General features: G+C 39.6%; 1 protein-coding gene across 9 annotated transcripts in view; it reads left to right on the top strand.

Moving 5' to 3' along the window:
• The window catches only part of IL1RAP (interleukin 1 receptor accessory protein), a 126,684-nt gene that overhangs the window by 66,496 nt on the left and 40,259 nt on the right, over positions 1-19,929 (top strand). For all 9 annotated transcript variants that reach the window (XR_012000412.1, XM_072752416.1, XM_072752411.1 and 6 more), the window contains exons 3-4: positions 14,599-14,884; positions 18,334-18,520. Coding sequence is in view for 8 of the 9 variants with exons in the window: in XM_072752416.1 (XP_072608517.1) it covers positions 14,599-14,884; positions 18,334-18,520 (473 nt within the window). In the remaining variant the exon portion in view is untranslated. The remainder of the gene's footprint in view (positions 1-14,598; positions 14,885-18,333; positions 18,521-19,929) is intronic.

Here is a 19,929-nt window from a genome sequence, read left to right as displayed (position 1 = left end):
GGTGATTTTCTACCAGCGTGAAATGTTCTCCTTCGCAGACAGTTGATGGAGGAGCTGAGTCATGCCTGACTATACTTAATAAGACAGAGGCAGCTAATGCCTGAGGGAGCTGCCTTCGAGGACAAGCTGACATTTTTGACTTCTCTGCTTTTTAAAAGTGGGTGTTGTGAGGGAAAGTTGAGTGTTGAAGATCGCTTCAGAGCCTCCATTGGAAACATGACTAGATAATGACACTCTAATTCAGACAGATGTGATCTGCCCCATTGCCTCTTGGCTGTGACATGTGCCTTCTGATGCTGGGAACTGCTAATCAAGGATTTTATGCTCCTCATTAAAGAGACCCAGTTTGTTCCACTTTATATTAACTAGTGTCCACCTACCGCAACTCCAGTGTTTTCCCTGAAAAACTGCCTTGATTTTACAATTTTAAGATTCAGGCTAGGAAACATTCCTGAAATTCACGATTATTATAAGCCCATCATCCTGTAGAGATTAGAGATCATTATTTTTTTTTACCTTCTTACATATTATACATGAAAATGCTGGGCACAAGAAAAGAGAAATTACTTGGTTACAGTCAGGGTTAAATTTTAGACTGGAATGAGGCAGACCTGTGTGAGAATCCTCTCTCACATACTTCCTATGGTTAAAAGATAAACCTAGACATATTAAAAATGTTGCATTTATTTGAGCAAATATCAATTTGAAAAAGGCAGCACCAAACTGGAAGTGGTTGAGAGCACTCCACCAACAGGAACTGGGGGCAAGACTTTTATAGAGAAGAGGCAGGAGCAAAGCAAGAAAATTGTTCGGTTGACTACAGCTGAAGCAGTTGCATTAGCTGAGAAAGTCTAGTTGGCTGTTTGTGATCAATTTCCTGGTGTTTTGATTTTTTGACCTTGAAGCATTATTGGCTTAGACTTTGGTTTGCTTAGGGAGTCTGCGAAGGCATTAAAACCTCCTCAGTCTAATGGTCTCCTTGTTTAATTAATTTAACTCTGTGTAGTCATGTGGATATTCTTTCCCTTACCTAAGACTCACAATCCTCATTTATTAAATGGGGACAATAATAAAACTATCTGAAAGAGTGGTTATGAGAATTGAAAGAGATCATAAAAATTTATTACTTAATACCTGGCATATAGGAAGCATTGCCTATTAGGTGGTGGGTGTGGTACTACTACTACTAATGGTGGTCACACTGATAGACGTAGGACAAGAATTTAGGTCTCCTGACCCTATCTTATTATTCTCTATGGAGGATACTGCAAAATGTACCTCAGGAACTATAGTTAGTGTCAGGGAAGTTTAAAGAGATCTTTCTGAAATTGCATCCCTATATTCAAAGAGAAGCTCAGTAGCTAGTTTGGTATAAGACAGAAGGAAAGAACATGGTTTGAGACATTTGTTAGCATAAAGAATTGATGTAAGTGGGAAGAATTGAAGGAAGAGATTATATATAAGGTTTCTAAACTGGAAACCAAAGGACTAACCATCATACCAGAGAGCCTAAGCCTAAGAGGGTTAATGAAGAAAGGACTGACTCTGGGAGGGTTACCGGTTCTGGATTCAGAGAGCTCTGCTGCCCACTAGCACCATGACTTTCTCAAATCATTCCTGAGCCTCTCTTTCCAAACTCCAAAATGGAGGCAACAATGCCTCCTTCTGTGATCAAAGAATATAATGTGTCTAAAACTGCCAGGTAAAATATAAATTATTGTGAGTTCTGTTAACAGTTATGGATTTGTGGTTTGCCTTGATGGCTCAGTCATTAAACATCTGCCTTCAGCTCAGGTCGTGATCCCAGGGTCCTGGGGTCGAGCTCCATGTTGGGCTCCTTGCTTAGCATAGAGCTTGCTTCTCCTTCCCTCTGCTACTCCCCCTATTTGTGTTCTCTCTCTTTTTCTCTCTCTCTGTTTAAATAAATAAATAAAATCTTAAAAAAAACAGTTATGGATTTGTAATCTTGGATGGGATATGATAGAGTGAAGAAGGCAATGATTTTTAAGTGATGAGTTTGGAACATTTTCTTGCCTCTAAGAGTATGGAAACAGCTGTTTTTCTTATCAGCCACCTTAATTCTCAATTTCTCCAAAAGACAGGGAACTATAGAATTGGGAGGCTGAAAATGCCAGGGGATGAACATTCTGGACTGAACAGTTTTGCCTTGGGATTTATACCTGAATAAACATGTACTTTCAGAGATATATAGACCTGGACAGCTTTACTTGTACCATGAAGCTCCTAAAAGCCATTGTGCATTGTGGCAGTGACAGTAGACCCCTTTCCTGATCTTGAACCAATTTCTCTTACTGTCATTTTTCTACTTTCTAGTAATTGTTTTGCCTTTTTTTTTTTTTTTCAATGGCAGACCAGTGGCGTATAGTGCCTGGTGAGCATGTATGGAGAGGGAACATGTGTGTCAGAGGATAGAGGGCTGACAATTGGAAGGATAGTATAGAAGCCATTCTACATTTTGATTTCCTTAAACTGCTTTTATTCCATATGTGAAAAGTTTCTTCTCCTGGTTTGCTTCTTAAACTGTAAGAGCTCTGGAGTTCAGAAAAGTTCATCTGAGGTTTCCCCTTTCTCTTCAACACTAAATATAGTAGAAGCAAATGTCTTTAACTTTAAGATTACAGTGAGTTGATTGTGTATTAATTGTACTTAAAAACCAACAAACAAATTTAATGTAAATATAGGTATAAAAATTCAACCTCTGGGGCACCTGAATGTCTCAGTGGTTAAGCATCTGTCTTTGGCTCAGGCTGTGATCCTGGGATCCTGGGATCGAGTCCCACATGGGGCTCACCACAGGGAGTCTGCTTCTCCCTCTGCCTATTTCTGCCTCTCTCTCTGTGTGTGTGTGTGTGTGTGTGTCTCTCATGAATAAATAAATGAAATCTTTTAAAAAATTAAAAATTAAAAAATTAAAATTCAACCTGTGACATACTGGGGGAAAAGAGAAGCGGACTGATGTGAGTTGCAGTGAAACTCTCTTTCATAGTTGGTTGTACAGACAAAAAGTTACATGTGATACAGGGCAAATAACTAGGAACCTAGAAGGTTTCATCCTGCCTCTGCTACTTTCCCTCAGGCTCTCCTTCACCCCTCTGGGCTCAGAGTCTAATCTGTGTAATGTGTCATGTTGCTGGGTGATTCAGAAGGCCTCCTTCCAGTTCCAATGTGTAGCAGTTTTCTAAGGTACAAAGTGTACTATAGGACACTTAAATATTTAGAAATGGGAACCATGGTCGCATCTTGGCCTTTGTCTTCCCAGGACCTGTTCCTCCCCTTAGGAACTGACACTGTTCGTTAGCTGAGTTGCCACTGAAAACCCAGCCACGCAGAACTCCTCCCTTGTGGATTCTTCATCGTTCACGGCCAGACATCTCCCCAAACCCCATTGCTTATGCTCTTGGCTTCTGATGTTTGCTTCACCTGATTTCCTCTCAGAATTTTTTGTCTTCTGCTTGTCACTACCAGCCTTCAAGAAAAATCTACATGCTTGACACATTATTAATATTGAATGAGACTGTACTGGCATTTCACAGGTGATGCTTCTCTTAAATGCAGTGGCAGGATTGTAGCCTGTGTCTCTTCCTGGCAAGTGATGAAGATCTCAAACGCCCTTTTACTCCAGGGAATTTTCCTGAGAATTGCTGGGGAGGTTGCTGGCAAGGCTCACAAGATGTGCTTTTCCTGTGGCTTTGTAGTTGTGTGTAGAATACGGCTGCAAGTCTTGGAGCAGAGGAATCGTATAGCTCCTAATTGAGTACATCCCTTCATGTCCTTTCACTGAACAAGCCTCCCTGAACCTCCAGTTGAGAAGTCAGATGTGGGGATGGAGGGTGCAAAGACCCACTGAGTACCTAGAGGGCTTTGTATTTCCATCACGCGGTTGAGGGGAAAAGTGATTGCGCTAGCTATCTTCACTAATTAAGAAGTCAGTCCACACCTTCTGCATTTTAGGACTCAAATCTTAATTTTGTGATTTCTGTCCCTGTCTCTGGTAAAATGCAATTAAAACCCACAAACAAAAACACCTGAATGAATAAGAAATGAATAAGAATTCATTTTCCTTGCTGTTTATTTTTCTAGGTCTTAATTCCCTCATCAGTAAAAACATAATAGTTGTGGATAAAATTTATCAAGTTCATACTGTGCACTTGAGCATGTGGTATTTTAGTGTTTTTTATTTTTTTTTTACCCCTGCCAACACTTCTATGTGGTAGGCACCTTCATTGGCTCTGTGTTTTGTTATTATAAATTACATATTACACATTAAGAAACAGGATCCTTCTTTCTGGGTGCCTAAAGTATGGTTCATATGACCACCTCCTTTGTTTTCAACCTCAAGGACAAGATCCACATATTAGCGTTTTTACTTGTAGAATGAGAGGGAGGAAGAGAATAACTGTGTGGCTTGATCACACAGAATGCATACAAAGTTATCTTCTATGGTCCACTATTAATATTATTTGCTCCAGTATTCTGAGGTTTGTTTGTTTGTTTTTTTTTGTTTTGTTTTGTTTTGTTTTTGTTTTTGTTTTTTGCCTATTTGATCCTCTGCTTTGAAGAGGAATATAATACTGTACTATTCATATTCCCGATCCGACTGGGAATGTTTCTGCAGATATGTATTTGGAATATATGTTTTACCCAGATGATGTAGTAGAAAAGGACATGACATTTGGATTGAAAAGAAGTGATTCTGTACTTGCCACTCGTGAGCTCAATGTCATTTATCAAGTTAGCTCTCTGGGCTTAGTTGCCCTGTTTGTAAAATGAAAGGGTTGTTCTAAATATTTTTAAAATTGCCTCATAGTCTAATGCCCTTGAACACTGTTAGTGGTAAGCCCCCATAGGTTAAATGTTAACATTTTGGGGGGCACATTCAGTTTGAAATTGGCCATACTCAGTTTGAAATTAAGAAAGGAATGTTATATTAATAATAGTGAGGACCACTGAACAGCTCTCTGCTAAATACTTTAAAAGCACTGTCTCATTTAATCATCAAATCAGCCTTCTTGACACATGGGAACATTTAACTTACTTGCAAGCACTCACATGGCTGGGAAGTGACAGGACAAGGATTTGAACTACGATTGTCAGACTCCAGAGACTAGCTACTTTGTACCAACGGAAAGTCATTTCAGAATAGAAGAGACTTGGTTTGGTCCTCCCCATCTCTATCATAGATTGTTGGCCCATGTCATAGACCTGTTTTTATTTTTAGCTTCATCCACTCATCTGTGGTATGGGCTATTCCGAGCTATTCTATTGCCACTGGACACTATGCCAGATCTAAGATCCGAATGTTCTGTGATTCTTTGATTACGTGTGAGATACCTTTACTTCCAATGCCAATGATCTGTTTCGTGAATGGAAATCTGAAGGCAGAGACCATGTTTTTCCCTACATTTTGTTTATAGCCGCTAGCACTCATAGGACCCTGAATTAATATTATGTAATAATGAAAATAGAGAGGCAAAAGCTGCTTGATTATTATATGAGAATGGTAATTGGATATTTACATCTTAATAATAGATTAGAAAAGATTTCTTGGTGGGGGGGCATTAAAAAACAACAACAACAACAACTAGCTAATGACTGCTTAGAGTTTCCCCAGTGTACTGTGCCACTCTTGACATAAGCCAGTTTATTTATTGTCACAACAGCCCTGCAAAGAAAATCATTCCCTTTAGCCGCACGAGGATGCTCATTAGAGTGAATTTTTTTAAAAAGAAAATAATGGAACCATGGTACAGAGGTGGCACACCCAGAATCCACTTTTTAGCCTGCTAACCCCTGCCACAACTTTGATGAGTGAAGAAGAGCCTTTTGTAGGTGGCTATTAGATGATGCTACTTCGTGTTCTTCCTCATAGTGCACAGCAGCAGGAAGGGGGGGCTGTTGGACCCTTCCTGGACATTAACGCACCATGATTAAAGGGTCTTTTTATTGGAGCTTCGAAAGCCAGTTGTGAACTGACTTCATGGAGACAAGAAAGAGCCTGCAGACCTTTCGTAGTTCCTCTCGATCTAGGGGCTGGAAAACTCTCTGGAGGCCCTGGGGTTTTTCCTCACATCCTCTGCCAGGAGGCAAACTTTTCATGGTACTCCTGTTCCCGAACTCAGAGAGGAATCTCCACATGACAGAGATCGCATGAAAACCCAACAGATCAGAGATCCTAGTGTACTGGCCCTGCAATGATAATTAGGCTCTGGAATACTCCAACTCTCAGACATCCTTTAGATAATTTGGTTTTGTAACTTTAAGTATCACCTACAACCATGTGTGTTTGGAACTTAAACTTCATAGATTTGGTTTTTGCATCAGTGAGAGTTCATTTTCCTTTTTTATCTCTTCCTTTTCATTATTTTATTTATTTTCCCATTTGCCTGGTTAATTATTTTCTCCATATATATATATTATGTATATAATATATATAATTTTTTATATATTTTTTTAAGCCGGCCAGACCCATCCCTTGTAATTGATAGCAAGTAGCAGTCTTTAGGACAGTGTGAAGATGAATGGCCAGTACTGCAGAGAGGAGCAACACACAGTTGGAAATAAAATATGTTCTAGGAACGAACTCTAATGACACCTGCAAAATTGAAGCTGTTTCTTGTGGATCCCCCACTCTGGGCCCCCGTCAACCAGCTTTCTGAATTTGGCATTCTTTCCTTATCTGGCAAATCTCATTATCTTCTCAGGGCTATTTCTTATTTCCTTCAAATTACTCAATCAGGAAAACTCCCTTTTTCGGTGGGAGTGAGGTATGTCTAATTATCTGGTCCAGGAAAACCATCTGCCGAGTTATTAGCCCTGTGTTGTTGAACAGCACAAGCGACGTGAGGATGTCTGATGGATGCTCACAGTCCTCCAACTCTTCCTCCCCCACCCCTAACTTCTTTCTCTTCTTTTGATAGCTTAGTTGACAACCACAGAATTTTGGAAACATTTTCCAGACCTTTGCTTGAGTAGCTCTCCCTTCAATAAAAATTATGTTTTAATGGTATATTTTTCTATTTATAGCATACTCTAGGAAATGTAGTTGGTAGATTTTTTTTTTAAAACTGGTTGTTTACTATAGAACATTGTTAGAAAAATAGCCTGGTATTTTAAATATTTTTCCATTGAAGGACAAGTAAAGAATATATGAGGACACCTGAATGGCTCAGAGGTTGAGTGTCTGCCTTTGGCTCAGGTCGTGACCCTGGGGTCCTGGGATCGAGTTCCGCATCAGGCTCCCTGTAGCGAACCTGCTTCTCCTTCTTCCTGTGTCTCTGCCTCTCTCTGTGTGTCTCTCATGAATGAATAAATATGATATTTAAAAAAGAGAGAAAAGAATATATATTTTATTTATTTTTTATAAATTTATTTTTTATTGGTGTTCAATTTGCCAACATACAGAATAACACCCAGTGCTCATCCCGTCAAGTGCCCGCCTCAGTGCCCGTCACCCAGTCACCCTCACCCCCCGCCCACCTCCTCTTCCACCCCCCTAGTTCATTTCCCAGAGTTAGGAGTCTCTCATGTTTTGTCTCCCTTTCTGATATTTCCCATTCATTATATATATTTTAAATGTGAAGAATCAAAGAGACATAGACTTACAGGGTGTAGATACCTCACAAATTGTTCAACGACCTGCCAACTTTAACAGATGAAACAAGACATTGTTATCCTTTAGTATGATTTCCAGCTCCGAATAAGGAGACACAAAACAACAGTGGTTTAAACTAATACATAGCTAATGTTAATATGCTTAGGACTAAGCTGAGGATCTTGTTAAACTGTAGATTCTGATTCAGCTAATCTGGGTGGGGCAGATTTGCAGTTCTGACAAGCTCTCAGGAGGCTGATGGTGCTGGTGGCTTGGGGACCACACTCGGAGTAGCAAGGATATACAGAAGTTTATTTCTCACGTAAAATCTAGAGCTAGAGAATTCAGGCCTAGTAAGGCAGCACCTTATGTTACTCCTTTCACTTTGCCATTCCACCATTTGTTGGGTGTGGCCCCCGTTCGTATGGCCCATGATGTAGCATCCATGTCCCAAGCAGTAGGATGGAAGAAATGAGATGGTAGGAGGAGCATAGGAAACATAGGAAGACACCAGCACTTCTCAAGAACAGTTTTTTGGAATTTATTGCATGAAATTTCAAACACATGCCATTGGTCAGAACTTTGTCACCTGAGCACATCCCAGTGAGAGGAAAGCTTGGGAAAAGCAGCCTTTATTCTGAAAGGCTATGTACCCAGAGGAAAATACTCATACTTTTGAAGAAGGGGAGTGTGCAGACGTGGTAAATGGGACATGTCTAGCAGTCTCCTCCTAGGCAAGAAAATGGCATTCCACAGATTAATTGTAACTAATAGGTGCATAGAACTTCACAGTTGCTATAGTACTTTATGCTTTAGGCTCATTCATTTTTCATAACTACTCTGTAGTATGAGCTTGGATTTCTGGTTTGGGAAGCTGAGGTTCATAATGGGTGAGAGACTTAGCCTGACAACCCTCTTTCAAATTGCATGCTCCTCCTTCTTCCATCTTCCCCCTCCCTCATTCCTGATCCCTCTTACCGTATTTTATGTGCTTCTATGTTCCATTGACTTATCTTCTGGTATACTCTCTATTTACTTGCTGTGTTAGCTATTTATTGTCAGCCTTCCTGTGTTAGAAGGTGAGCTCCACGAGACCTGTGCTTTGTTCACCAGCATATCCTGAGCATCTACTTTAGCACTTGCCACATGGCAGGGTACTCAATTTGGTAGTTTTTAAATGAATCAACAAAGCCATAAGGTATCAAAGCCCGCCTTTGATCACCTCTGTTATCCTCCACGGTAATGCTCTTTGCTCGGTGCCACATGCCTCTTCTATTGGGGTTCCTGCTAATGTTTCAGGGTCTGGCACTCCTAGATCTTGCCTCAGATACTTGCCCACACTTACCTTGTTGACTTACTCTTTGTCATCATGCTGGTCATTCAGCATTGCTCACACCTTGGATTCTCCCTGGATCACTGTCCCAGGCTGACGTTTCCTGGGAAGCCACGCATACCACTAGAAAAACAACATTAAGCCAAACTATAAGAATGGATTATAAAACCAGCCTTTCCATTATACTTAGCCTTTGCCCTCAGACCTAGATAGGATGACTTAGAATGTACTGATGGGGCAGTTTTTAAAACACAATGAGTTCCAGTTGAAGATAAAAAAAGCATTGCTTTGATCACAATCTGATCTCAGGACTACCATTTCCATCCCTACCTAATGCAATGTAATATAATCATATAACTGCTATGCTCGTACTTAGAAGCTTTTTATAATAGTTGATTCATTCCACCAGGTATTTTCACTTAGTCTTTCTTTTTTTTTTTTCAAGATTGTCAACTTCTTGACAAGCAAGGACCTATTCAGATTTATTATGCAATCTTAGCCTAATATGTACTGAGCTCCTTTCATTCTACTGGGCCCTTTAATCCTCATTCAGCACTCTAAGGCAGGCATGTCATACATGCAGAAACTGAGTCTGAGAGGAGAAGCATTTTGTCCAAGGTGATACGTCAAACAAGGGGTCCGTGGCATATAGTTACATATGGGCCGTAATTCTGCCTCAGGTCTTCCCATATTTAAATTTTTTCCTCTTTCTTTTCTATACCTGAGCTCCCTGAGTTTTTATGTCTCCATGTCTCTCTATCCCAGCACCCGGCACAGTGCCTTGCTCACGGCAGGTTCTGAATGAATATTTAATACATACAAATATACGAATAGCTTTCCTGTGGGAAATATCTTGCTTTGAATGTGTGAGCGTAGATTTGGGACAAGCATCCTAGATCTATGTTCAGGCAGCTTTTATTTGTGCTACCACTCAGGCAAAAGTAAGTCAATTAATCTCTCTGTCTCCGTTTCCTGGCATGTAATGTGGGAATGGGCATGAAAGCCCAAGAGGGTGTTGTGAGATTAATTAGTTAAAATGTATACCCTGCTATATAAATGCTAATTGCTGTCAGGAGCGTGGGTTGGATTTTCCAGTGACTTGGCTTTGGGAGGCTGTGCACATTCCATTAGTCCTCTGTACCACCAAGCCTCAGCCTTAAGAAATCCTTTGGCTGAGGGAAATGATGACTTTGTGGCTCCGCATGTAGAGGGGCCAATTTAGAGAGGACTTCCACTGTGGAGTAAACTGGATAAGAAGGGACACTCCAAACAAAAAGGTAATTCCCTGTGCCAATAATTTGCTGAATTCCCTTTGCTGTTATTAGAGACACATCTATTTGCATAACAGCCTTTTCCCCAGTCTTTTCTTCGGCTGAGGCCTGTAGTGAATCATATAATTAATTTGGTATTACATGGCACTCCAGCCTGTTGCCATAGATTTTATTTTTATTTGTTCATTGGCTAATTTAAAAAGCTCTGACAAAACACCCTCAGGTGGCTGGCGAGGGAGACTTAAAAACTCACAGAAACAAATTTCAAATGGGCAAATACCCCAAAGAAAAAACTTAATAATAATAATAATAATAATAATAATAATAATACCTTTTCTGGCTAATGTTTAGGAATATTGGTATGTGTGTTTTCAAGCCCTATTGTAGAAGAGGCTGGTTCACTTTATACATATGTTTATTTGGCCCATGGAACATTCTGTAAGGGAGATACCTAGCAGGTGTAATGATTTATTTTTCATTTTAAGATGAATTGCATTTGAATTTATTGAAATGATAGTAAGTCTGAGGAATCAGCCAAAAATCCTGGTGATTGATCTGTGTTTAATCTTGAGTATGTAAGGGCGTTTAACAAATGCTATTTTAAAATGTGTCTGTGCTTGGTCTATCGAGTTACGTTATAAAAAGAAAATTCTACCTTCTTTTAATAGTCAAGATTGGAAATGCTAGTTACTATAACGATGTGTCCCCCAAATCTCAGTGATTTAACACAATAGAAGTTGATTTTTCACTTAACCTGCTCCAAGTGGTGGCAGGGATCCAGGCTCCTTTCCTCTTGTGAGGCTACCCTATTCAAGCTTTCTGGCCCTCAGGGTCTCCATGTGAGGCCAGGAGAAAGCACAGAGATTATGCTGGGTGCTTCACGTTAAACCATTTCTGGCCTCATTCATTGGCCAGAACCAAATCAAATGGCCCAGTTCAGTTGCTAAGGATGTGTATGCAGTCTCCACATGGGCCAAGGGAGACCAGGGTTCATGGACACTTAGCCAGTTTCAGCCACACCTGCCCTCGTGGTCACCAAAGTTCCGTTTCATCCTTCCTAAATTGGTGAGATGTCACACTAGCTTGTGGTTGAGATGTCACACTAGCTCTCTGTTCATCTCCCTTTCAACTGCATTCTCCTACTTTTACACAAGAAAAATTGACCTGTCACTTATCATCTCTCTTACTATGAATCATTCCCAGGACTGTAAAGACCTCCAGGGACCAAACAAAGTGACAATTTGTAATATTGGTGTCAGGAAGTCTCCTTTAATCAAAGTACCATTAACCCACAGAAGGGCTTCCTCTTTCTCTTCAGTTTACCACTGTTCCTGTTAAGAGAACCATAGCGTGACACTGCTGTCGACTGGCCCAAGTTGGGGCGATCCAAATTGAGATATATTAGAGAATAGGGCTGCAGGGAGAAGGATCATTTTCATTTAATCGCCTTACCTTGACCATCATCCAAATTTGGACAAACAGTGCAGAGCTCATATGAGAGGCACCTTTAGGAACAGCAAGAAAAACATTTTTATGCAATGCAGAAGGCGGTAGCATCTTTGATTCAGATAACAAACGATATGGTGAAGTTGCAGACACCTCAGCTGCCCAAATGCCTCTTATTTTCCTTTTCTTTTAGGCAATCACATTATAATTCAAAAGTGAAATGACTGTCATGCCAAAGCATATTGATACAAATTTTGGAATTAAAAAATGAAATGGAGACTTTTTTTTTCTAACAGAAAGTAAATACAATTAGGATGGTTAAACACTGAGAATGGCTTTGCCAATTGTGTTGCGTGCCAGATGTGCCCCCCTTCCTTTCCTACCTTCCTTTTTCTCTCCCTAATTATAATTTTAATGATATTCACAGCAGATCATTCACAGAGATTTTTTTTAACACCAATATACTAAAAGGCATATACAAAGATAATTCTTTCTGCCTGAACTTTGGTCATACCTATTAGCTCTCATCTTCAGGAGCCACCGCTTTTAAGTATTTTATTTCTTCTGGCATTTCCTATCTATATTTTTCTAATCAATTTGTGTATACTGTTATTTTTTATTTAGTCAACCCTGGGCATTATTTTGTTTACTTTTTAATTCTAGTAAATGAGACTTTTTCTGTCTTACATGGCCATCCCCTTGCCTTTCCCTATCTTTTCTCTCTACATACTAATGTTACAGTATTTTGTTGAATCAATAATCAATTAATTAATATGCCTTCACATATTAGTGAATTATGATTATGTTTACTTCCTTATTTTTGGAAGTTATTAATTGCCTTGCCTTCAGATGCTTACTTTGATTTGGATCTTTGGGTAAGTGTTTTTGTACTTTACAATTGCTTTTTAGCATAATTATCCACAGTGCTGATTTCACCAGATAATTTATTAGTTACAATTATTATTATTTTTTAATTGGAGATTTCCATTCCCTTCTACTTACCCTGGTTCACCGCCAAACCCTGTTACAGAGCTGTTAGCCTGGGATCTCCTTCATTGTTATTCTGGGGATTTCCTTGCCCTCTCTCTTGAATTGGATCCTCTCTTCCTTGATCCTGTAGTTTGCTTTTTCTTCCCTCTCATTTTGGTAACAACAAATCCCTCAGAAGCCTCCTGATGAAGAGCATGCGGGAAGGAAAATTACTGAGTCCTGATGTGTCTGAGGATGCCACCTTCACACTTGATTGTTTCCGTGGGTTTAGCTTCAAGGTTGGAAATAATTCCCTTCACCTACATTGCCTCATTATCTACTAGTTTCTGGTCTTGTTTTGGCAACTTCCAGAACCATTCTGATTCCTATCTTTTGTATGTGATAATTTTTTGTGTCTCCTTTTGTACTGTCTTATAGTTTTTAGGATCTTCCCCTTTTCCACAATGTTAGAAAACATTTTTGTGGTGTAAGTCTATTTTCATTGACTTATTTAATTGATAGTTCTCTTCTGTTGTTGTTTTTTTTTTTTCTATTGCTGTAGGAGGCATAGTCTCTGTGCTTTTGTATTTGCCAGGGCAGAAGAAAAGGGAGCGTGATAAAATATGCTCTAGCCCTTAAAATAATCAACACGTGACACTCACTAGAACCTATTGGCCAAAGTCAGTCACATGGCCTCTCCTTACGAGGGGCAGAAAAGTATATTCTCACACTCTGCCTGGGAAGAGAACCCGGAGATATTGGGTGAATAGCACTAGTGATTCTTCATCTTGGAGCTGGCAGTTCTTCCTGGGTCTTCCCAGTATTCTGAATTGCACATTGGTGTTCTCTAGCTTTCTTTCACCTGCTGGTTTAGGAATTATCTGTTTGAGTGGGCTGAACTCATTACAGCTTGTCAATTTTGATGTTGTCACTGTCTTCTCACCTGTTCTTGCTGTTACTTGGGGTTATGTCTTGAAAAATTATTTTAGTTTTAGTGGAGTTTCAGAAAGGAGTGAAAATGGTTGCATATATTCAGTCTGACATATGTATCTGAAAAACTGTGGTTGTAATTTCCTACAAACTGAATGAGCTGATTCTGCAACTTTGTAGCTTTAATGAAAATGTATTTGAAGAAGCTGGTAAGATAGATGTTTTATTTAAAAAATTACTATCATGTTTCTATTGGTGTGAACAACATCTTATCTTCCCAATTCTTTCTTTGCGTATTGGATTTTAAAACGTGTTTCTAAATAAAAGCAGAGCAATTATAAATAATAGCAATTTGTTGAGTCTTGGAAAAGCCAGTCTGTTAAATTTCTCAGAGAACTGTTACTTACTTGGGATTTATTGCTTACACATCCTTCTGCAAGTCATAAAGCTTTAAATTCTTTGCTTTTATCAAAATTAAAGTAGCCACAAATTTAGTTGTTCTCTCAATTATCTGCTGCCACAAAAATGTTGCCTTAACAAACAGCCATAAACTTTAGTGACAAACTTCATTTTATTTAGTTCATACATAGTTTTGCTCATGAATCGGTGACGATGTCTGTGCCTGGGCAGATCTAGCCCCCAAATCAGGAGACCTGGGGAGGATGGAGAATTTTGGAAGCTTGTCTTTTCAGTTATCATTTTCTCCTTAGAACCTCCTCTGCTTCCAGAGGAGGGAAAGAGCACATGACTTCTCTTTCAGGTGAGATTCTTCCCCATGCTGTATAGGGTACAATAGGATCAAGCTATCAGATCAAATCATTACCCAAGAGGTAATCAAAAGATGATGTAGGAAGATGGAGAAATCATTTCTTCATAGCACAGGTTCCTATTCCATGCGGTTATTACAGAGAGGCTACTGAACATGACCAGACGAGGGAGATCCTGGAAAAGATTGGATATTCTGAAAAGGTGTGTTCTCTGCAGATTTTTAAGATGAGATGACTCAGTGGCTTTTTCTTTCTTTTTGATTATTCTAGAACGCTGCGATGACTGGGGACTAGATACCATGAGGCAGATCCAAGTGTTTGAAGATGAGCCAGCTCGCATCAAGTGCCCACTCTTTGAACACTTCTTGAAATACAACTACAGCACAGCCCATTCAGCTGGCCTTACTCTGATCTGGTATTGGACGAGGCAGGACCGGGACCTGGAGGAACCAATTAACTTCCGCCTCCCTGACAACCGCATTAGTAAGGAGAAAGATGTGCTCTGGTTCCGACCCACCCTCCTCAATGACACGGGCAACTATACCTGCATGTTAAGGTAGCCTGATTCTTGGTGGTGACTTTCCCTTTTCCCTTTAGTTCCTGGGCTTTTATCTGGATGATGCATCTGTTGTGTAACTGGGGAAGGGAAGGAAACATCTAGAAAGAGTTACACCTTACCTCAGTGGCTTAGCAGAGGTTTCCTGAAAGAGGTGTGCAGAGAAAATGGTTGTGCTCCTGAGAACTTTTCTATTAGTGGGTTCCTTTTCAAACCCAGACATATACTAAGGTTATCTAATGGTGGAGCCTTTTTATTTGTTCCCTTTCTCTCATATTAGAACCTGTCTGCCTTTCTGCCCCACCTAGAGGCAAGAATTTCCCTAGACAGTGAGCAAGGTGGAGAGCAGAACCCACCTTTCAAAGTCCTTGGCACAGAATAAAGCCTAGGGATGCCTTATGGAAGAAAGAATTTGGGATATATCTAAAGTATATATATCTAAAGGTATTTAGATATATATATCTAAATACCTTTCAAACCTTTTCACCAAAATTCCCCTACAAAGCAAATAAACACCTTATCACTGGGAATCTAAGAATATAATCCAAAGTATCTCGCTAATCCTGCAAAATTTCTTTCAAATCCACTTGGTTTAATCTTGAAAGTTCATGTAGATTTTGCATTCTACTCTATAATATACCTTTACTTAGTCTTGTATTACCACAGATTAATATTGTTTTTACTCTGAAAAAAAAAAACTTAAAAAAAAAAAAACAGCTCCCTCTGAAGAATAATCATTTCAAGGCTTAGATCTTTGGCTACTTTTTCCCCAAAGTCCCCTTTTAACTTCCAGGACTTACTTTGTTTTTTTAAATTCCCATATAGTTTATGGATTGTGTTTTTTTTTTTTTTTATACAGTGTCCTACTATTTAATAGGTGCAATGGTTTGCTAGGACTACTAAAACAAAATACCACAGACTGGTGGCTTAAATAACAGAAATTTGTGTTCCCTCAGCTCTGGAAGCTAGAATTCCAAGATCACAGTGTCAGCAAATTTGTTCTCATTTATTTCTCCTTGGTTTGTGGATGGCCATCTTCTTTTTATGTCTTCACATGGTCTCCCCCTGCTTCATCTCTGTCCTCATCTCCTCTTCTAATAAGCACATCAGTCATATTGGATTAGGGCCCACCATACTCATTTTACCTCAATTACCTCTTTCAAGAATATCTCCATATGGTCACATTCTGAATTACTGAAGGTTAGGTATTCAACATATGAATTTGGGGGACACAATTCAGTCCATAACAATAGGGCTGAATGGGGGCACTTGGGTGGCTCAGTGGTTGAGGATCTGCCTTTGGCTCAGGTCATAATCTCGGGATCCTGGGATTGAGTCCTACATCAGGCTCCCCACAGGAAGCCCTCTGCCTCTCTCTGAGTCTCTCATGAATAAATTAATAAAATCTTAAAAGAAAAAAAAAACAATGTGGCTGAATGATATAACAATACAATAGCATAGAATAACATAATACTAGATAATCCCATACCATCTTCTGAATGCCCTATGTCTCCTCTGGATACTAACTATGCTCTGATGGAGAAATGTGCCTATATTTTGATATATTTAAGCTATCTTACGATTAAGTGAAAAAGGACCTCTTTGTCACAGAAAGCATTTTCATCATTGTGGCCTTGGGAGTCCCTCAGAACCTCTGAAGGCCCTTTTGAGGTTTTCACCTGACTCTTCAGTTTTATTGGAGTAGATGCTAGACTAATGTTAGGCTTCCAAAGAGCCTTGCCCACTATTTATGTCCCAAGACAGCTTTGTAGGAGAGGTTAGGGCAGATTATAGTAGAAAGGACACTGAATGACTAGACACGGAAATTAGGCCATCATCCCAGCCCTGACACTACTCAGCTGGTGACCTTAGGCATGTTGGTCTGTGTCTGAGAGCTTTGGCACCTGTATCCACCCAGTGAGAAAATCAGCCTAAATGCTCCTTGAGCTCCTTTTCATCTTTGGCAGTTGTAAATCTGTTAACATTCAACAGGTGAACAACAGGAAATAGCTGGGAAGGGGTCACCAGTAGCTTTCCGGATGATCTTGTTCTCTGCATTTCAATGTTTCATCATCTCTACTTCTGTTTCCTACTTGTCTAGAGCTCTTCCTCAAACTTTTCTAACCTTCTTTCACGTTCCAGGAGCAGCATGGCTGTGAAGGCCTGAGTATTCCTTTAATGCTGTTTGTCAATTTCCAGATGGCCATCTCTTCAGTGTCCCTGTCTGCCTATCTTCTTTGTCCCTAAAGAAAATCCAGAAGTGAACTTCTCTCGTGGGGCCACCAGGAGTTTCCCATTGCCCTGAGGCAATTCCTAAGTGGAGCATGACCTTAAACTGAACTGTGTAAAATCAAAGGCCTGATGTCATTAGAGGCCTTAAACTAAGTTTCTGCCTCCCAAATTGTATCACTTGTATTCTTGCTTCAATACTTCACTTAAAATAATATCAAGATTTTACTTTTGAAGCTAGGAAAGTCAGTCCTGCCACTGACTTTAATTATTTTTTTAAGACAGAATATATCTCCTGAAGCTGAAAATTACCCCCTATATAATTGCCACCTGTAGAATACTACTTCCACCTGGTAGACCTTTTGCTACCTTTTTTAGGGAATGATTATGGCTGCCATTCTCCCTTCTCATCTTATTACCATTGTCATAAGCCATCTTTAAATATCCCCTCTTCCCATCTTGTGGAGGGAAATGCTCCCCCCCCACACACACACACTTCACTGTATTTAGTCTCAATTAATTAGTTAATGAGTGATTAATATATGTTTAGCCTCTTAAATAGAAATTTAAAAAAAAAGGGTGGACAGTGAATGACCCATTTACCCATCACCTTAAGAAATCAGTTAATTTTATTATCTGTATTTCCTTTATTGTTTTTCTATATGTAGACACATATTTTATTATCCATTCCATTCATTTAAGACACATTTATTCAGTGACAGTTTAGACACTGTACTACAAGCAATGAACAATAGAAAGCACATGGTCATGCCCCTGTTTGAACTATGATAAATTCAATCAAGGAAATGTCCGAGGTGCTCAGAGAATTGGAGGCCTAATTTAGAAATGGGCGCGTAGAGGATGACCTCGAAAGCCTCTGTGTGAAAGGCGGGGTAATGGGAGGGGAAAAACCCCTCCCCTCCCCAGGCCGACTAAAGGAAAGGACCTGTGTGGACATTCAAACGTAAATACAACTCCCCAGTCATCCTAAAATGTGAATATTTTCGCATATAAAGAGTAGTTTATTGTGTCTGTTTTTATTTTGTAATATCAAATTGGTATAGGAGATACTTCCATGACACATTTAATTCTTATGTGAACTGATGTGTAAATGAAGTCTCAATACATAACATTATTTCACTTAGCTCATTTTATTGTGATGGCTGCATCACATCAAATGCAAAGGAGATTGCCCACTTACTGCATATTTCTCTTTTCAGGAACACTACATATTGCAGCAAAGTTGCATTTCCCCTGGAAGTGGTTCAGAAAGACAGCTGCTTCAATTCCTCCATGAAACTCCCACTGCATAGACTGTATATAGAGTACGGTGTTCAGAAGATCACATGTCCAAATGTAGATGGATTCTTTCCTCCCACTGTCAAACCAACTATCACTTGGTACATGGTAAGTAAACTCAAGAGCATCTTATCGTCTCTAAAATGGCAACATTTCTTTGTTGAGTTAATGTTGAAACAGATTTTTCTGGTCAGATTTTTTATTTCTTCATTAATAACTTTATGCAAACCTTTTTCCACTTCTTCACTTTGTGCCTTATTTATTTATTTATTTATTTATTTATTTATGTATTTATTTTTGCGCCATTTTAAAGGAAGTGGTAGAGGATACTTTCCCTCACTTCACCATTTCCTAAATTATATTCCCTGGACAACTAGAACTACCACGTTTCTATTAACTTCCTATGAGATACCACTTGAGAAATGCTTGTGCACTTCTACTCACTGCTGAGCAGGTCAGAAGCTGCTCACTTGTCTGGTGAATATCAACCCCTGAATTAGTCAACACTGGATTCTGTTATTTGTATGTGTTCTTGTATTTACTTTCATTTGTGGGCTTGGTCTATCTGTGGTCTCTTCCACATCTGAGGGACTTTGGAAAGTGTTTAATCAAAAGGTGTTGGGAGGTGGCACCTGTGGCAGCAGCCTTGGTTTTTAATATCCTCAAAAATCCACTTATGCCAAAGCTAAAATTCCTGGACAACATGTGGAACAAAACTCAGTGATGAATTGCCCACAAGAATCACTTTCAACGAAGTGAGCAAAACAAACCACATATAGAACCAGCATGTAGGAAAGGAGGCAGATGGAAGTAATGTGGTCTCTGGCAGACTAGAAAATAAGGAACCAGTGGTATTCACTGTAAAGTATGGTGGGCCAATGTGAGAACAGCAGCTGAAATCAGGGAAAGTTTTGCTCTCTAATAGAGGGTGAGTCCAAGAGGCCCATAGTAAGAAATTCTGAAGGGCCTGATATTGTTCTAATGCCTCAGAACTCTGAAAAACTGCCACCCAACTGAGAATAAGTGGCTAGGAGTGTGATCGATAAACAGGATCAGGACAATATAGAGGAAGGAAAGAGAAGGATCAGCTAAACGTGGAAGAGCAGAATAGGCTCCGAAATTTGGAAGAGGGATCTCTGTGAAGTTAGAAAACCCTGCCAAATTCTAAGCTCAGAAAAAGAGTTTTACCTAAAAATGAACAACAAAAAATAAACACGGTTAGGGGCACCTGGGGGCTCAGTTAGTTAAGAGTCCAACTCTTGATTTTGGCTCAGGTCATGATCTCTGGGTCATGAGATTGAGCCCCAGGTCAGGCTCCATGCTCAGTGCAGAACCTGCTTGGCATTCTCTCTCTGTCCCTCCCCCTGCTTCAGGTGCTCTCTCACTTTAAATAAAGAAAAATAAAATCTAAAAAAAAAAAAAAAAAAAGAACCAATGTAAAAACCCATTCAACTTTATAAGAAAAAGGAGAATAAGAAGCAGAATCACATTTCTACCAAAAAAGAAAAAGCATGCAG

This window comes from Vulpes vulpes, chromosome 3 (assembly GCF_048418805.1).
Source record: "Vulpes vulpes isolate BD-2025 chromosome 3, VulVul3, whole genome shotgun sequence".
Classification (NCBI taxonomy): Eukaryota; Metazoa; Chordata; class Mammalia; order Carnivora; family Canidae; genus Vulpes; species Vulpes vulpes.
The sequence above is the reverse complement of the archived record's forward strand: the minus strand, read 5'-3'. Positions and strand labels throughout refer to the sequence as shown.